The sequence below is a fragment of the Haliotis cracherodii genome, unplaced genomic scaffold, assembly GCF_022045235.1.
Source record: "Haliotis cracherodii isolate W230 unplaced genomic scaffold, xgHalCrac1.p SCAF_40, whole genome shotgun sequence".
Taxonomy (NCBI): domain Eukaryota; kingdom Metazoa; phylum Mollusca; class Gastropoda; order Lepetellida; family Haliotidae; genus Haliotis; species Haliotis cracherodii.
This window is the reverse complement of record NW_027266298.1, coordinates 476,460-478,879: the sequence shown is the minus strand read 5'-3', so window position 1 is coordinate 478,879 and position 2,420 is coordinate 476,460. Positions and strand designations below refer to the sequence as shown.

Below are 2,420 nucleotides of genomic sequence, written 5' to 3'. Positions count from 1 at the left end.
ATCACCATCAATATTCATCTCACCATCAATATTCATCTCAACATCTATGTTCATCTCAAATCTATGTCCATCTCACCATCTATGTCCATCTCACCATCTGTGTTCATCTCACATCTATGTCCATCTCATCATCTATGTTCATCTCAACATCTATGTTCATCTCACAATCTATGTCCGTCTTGACAGTTCACAGTCATTGCATTTCATTCCATTTCTCCAGGGGTATGTTTTAATCCTTGAATAAGAGAGTTTCATTCCTGTGGTACTATCTATTTCATGCTACCATTGTGACCCTGTGTTTGACTCAAAAAGTAACATATTTCTCCTTGGTTTTACGTCTTTATTTGTTCCCACTTTGAGATTTACTAATAAGCCAGTGTTATGGGACGTTATATGTTCAAATGTGTTGTAATCAAATAACTTTAAGGAATGATTGTGAATTTATTTCGGTTCATTGAGGTATGAATGGAGGACAACATCAAGTTGTCTTTTCCTTTCGCATCTCAAATTGAGGATTATATTTTCTTCATTATTCTTCTAAAATAACAAGCACATTAATAGATATAATTTTAATGTTTTATTTAACACTTTTATCTACATATGCACCCATTTTGTTGTCCCTATATGTCAACCACATCCCTGTCACACTATGTCATACACCTCCCATTTACTACATCTGTCTGCTAGTATCTGTAACACACCTCTTGGCAACTATCTGCCACATCTCTCTGCTAGTATCTGTAACACACCTCTTGGCAACTATCTGCCACATCTCTCTGCTACTGTCTGTAACACACATCTTGGCAACTATCTGCCACATTTCTCTGCTAGTATCTGTAACACACCTCTAGGCAACTATCTGCCACATTTCTCTGCTACTATTTGTAACACACCTCTTGGCAACTATCTGCCACATCTCTCTGCTACTGTCTGTAACACACCTCTTGGCAACTATCTGCCACATCTCTCTGCTACTGTCTGTAACACACCTCTAGGCAACTATCTGCCACATTTCTCTGCTACTATTTGTAACACACCTCTTGGCAACTGTCTGCCACATCTCTCTGCTAGTATCTGTAACACACCTCTTGGCAACTGTCTGTCACATCTCTCTGCTACTACCGTTAACACACCTCTTGGCAACTGTCTGTAACATCTGTCTACTACTATCTGTAACACACCTCTTGGCAACTGTCTGTAACATCTGTCTACTACTATCTGTAACACACCTCTTGGCAACTGTCTGTAACATCTGTCTACTACTATCTGTAACACACCTCTTGGCAACTGTCTGCCACATCTCTCTGCTACTGTCTCTAACACACCTCTTGGCAACTATCTGCCACATCTCTCTGCTACTGTCTGTGATACACCCCATAGCAACTATCTGCCACATCTCTCTGCTACTATTTGTAACACACCTCTTGGCAACTGTCTGCCACATCTGTCTGCTACTTTCTGTAACACACCCCTTGGCAACTATCTGCCACATCTCTCTGCTACTGTCTGTAACACACCTCTTGGCAACTATCTGCCACATCTCTCTGCTACTGTCTGTAACATACATCTTGGCAACTGTCTGCCACATCTCTCTGCTACTGTCTGTAGCATACCTCTTGGCAACTATCTGCCACATCTCTCTGCTACTGTCTGTAATACACCCCATAGCAACTATCTGCCACATCTCTCTGCTACTGTCTGTAACATACATCTTGGCAACTGTCTGCCACATCTGTCTGCTACTTTCTGTAACACACCTCTTGGCAACTATCTGCCACATCTCTCTGCTACTGTCTGTAACACACCTCTTGGCAACTATCTGCCACATCTCTCTGCTACTGTCTGTAACATACATCTTGGCAACTGTCTGCCACATCTCTCTGCTACTTTCTGTAGCATACCTCTTGGCAACTATCTGCCACATCTCTCTGCTACTGTCTGTAATACACCTCATAGCAACTATCTGCCACATCTCTCTACTACTGTCTGTAACATACATCTTGGCAACTGTCTGTAACATCTGTCTGCTACTTTCTGTAACACACCTCTTGGCAACTGTCTGACACATCTCTCTGCTACTTTCTGTAACACACCTATTTGCCACTATCTGCCACATCTCTCTGCTACTGTCTGTAACATACCTCTTGGCAACTATCTGCCACATTTCTCTGCTACTATCTGTAACACACCTCTTTGCCATTATCTGCCACATTTCTCTGCTACTTTCTGTAACACACCTCTTGGCAACTGTCTGTCACATCTCTCTGCTACTTTCTGTAACACAACTCTTGGCAACTGTCTGCCACATCTCTCTGCTACTGTCTGTAACACACCTCTTGGCAACTATGTGCCACATTTCTCTGCTACTATCTGCAACACACCTCTTGACAACTATGTGCCACATCTCTCTGCTACAATCT

General features: G+C 42.2%; 1 protein-coding gene across 1 annotated transcript; it reads right to left on the bottom strand.

Annotated features, from left to right (window-relative positions):
• Positions 1-1,102: 1,102 nt before the first annotated feature.
• On the bottom strand, positions 1,103-2,200 carry LOC139441418 (uncharacterized). Its single transcript, XM_071222334.1, has one exon. The coding sequence runs from the start codon at positions 2,198-2,200 to the stop codon at positions 1,103-1,105; it is 1,098 nt and encodes a 365-aa protein (XP_071078435.1).
• Positions 2,201-2,420: the final 220 nt, after the last annotated feature.

Bases quoted from the DNA above. Each gene is read 5' to 3' on its own strand.
- LOC139441418 (XM_071222334.1), bottom strand. From the start codon at position 2,200: ATGGCAAAGAGGTGTGTTACAGATAGTAGCAGAGAAATGTGGCAGATA.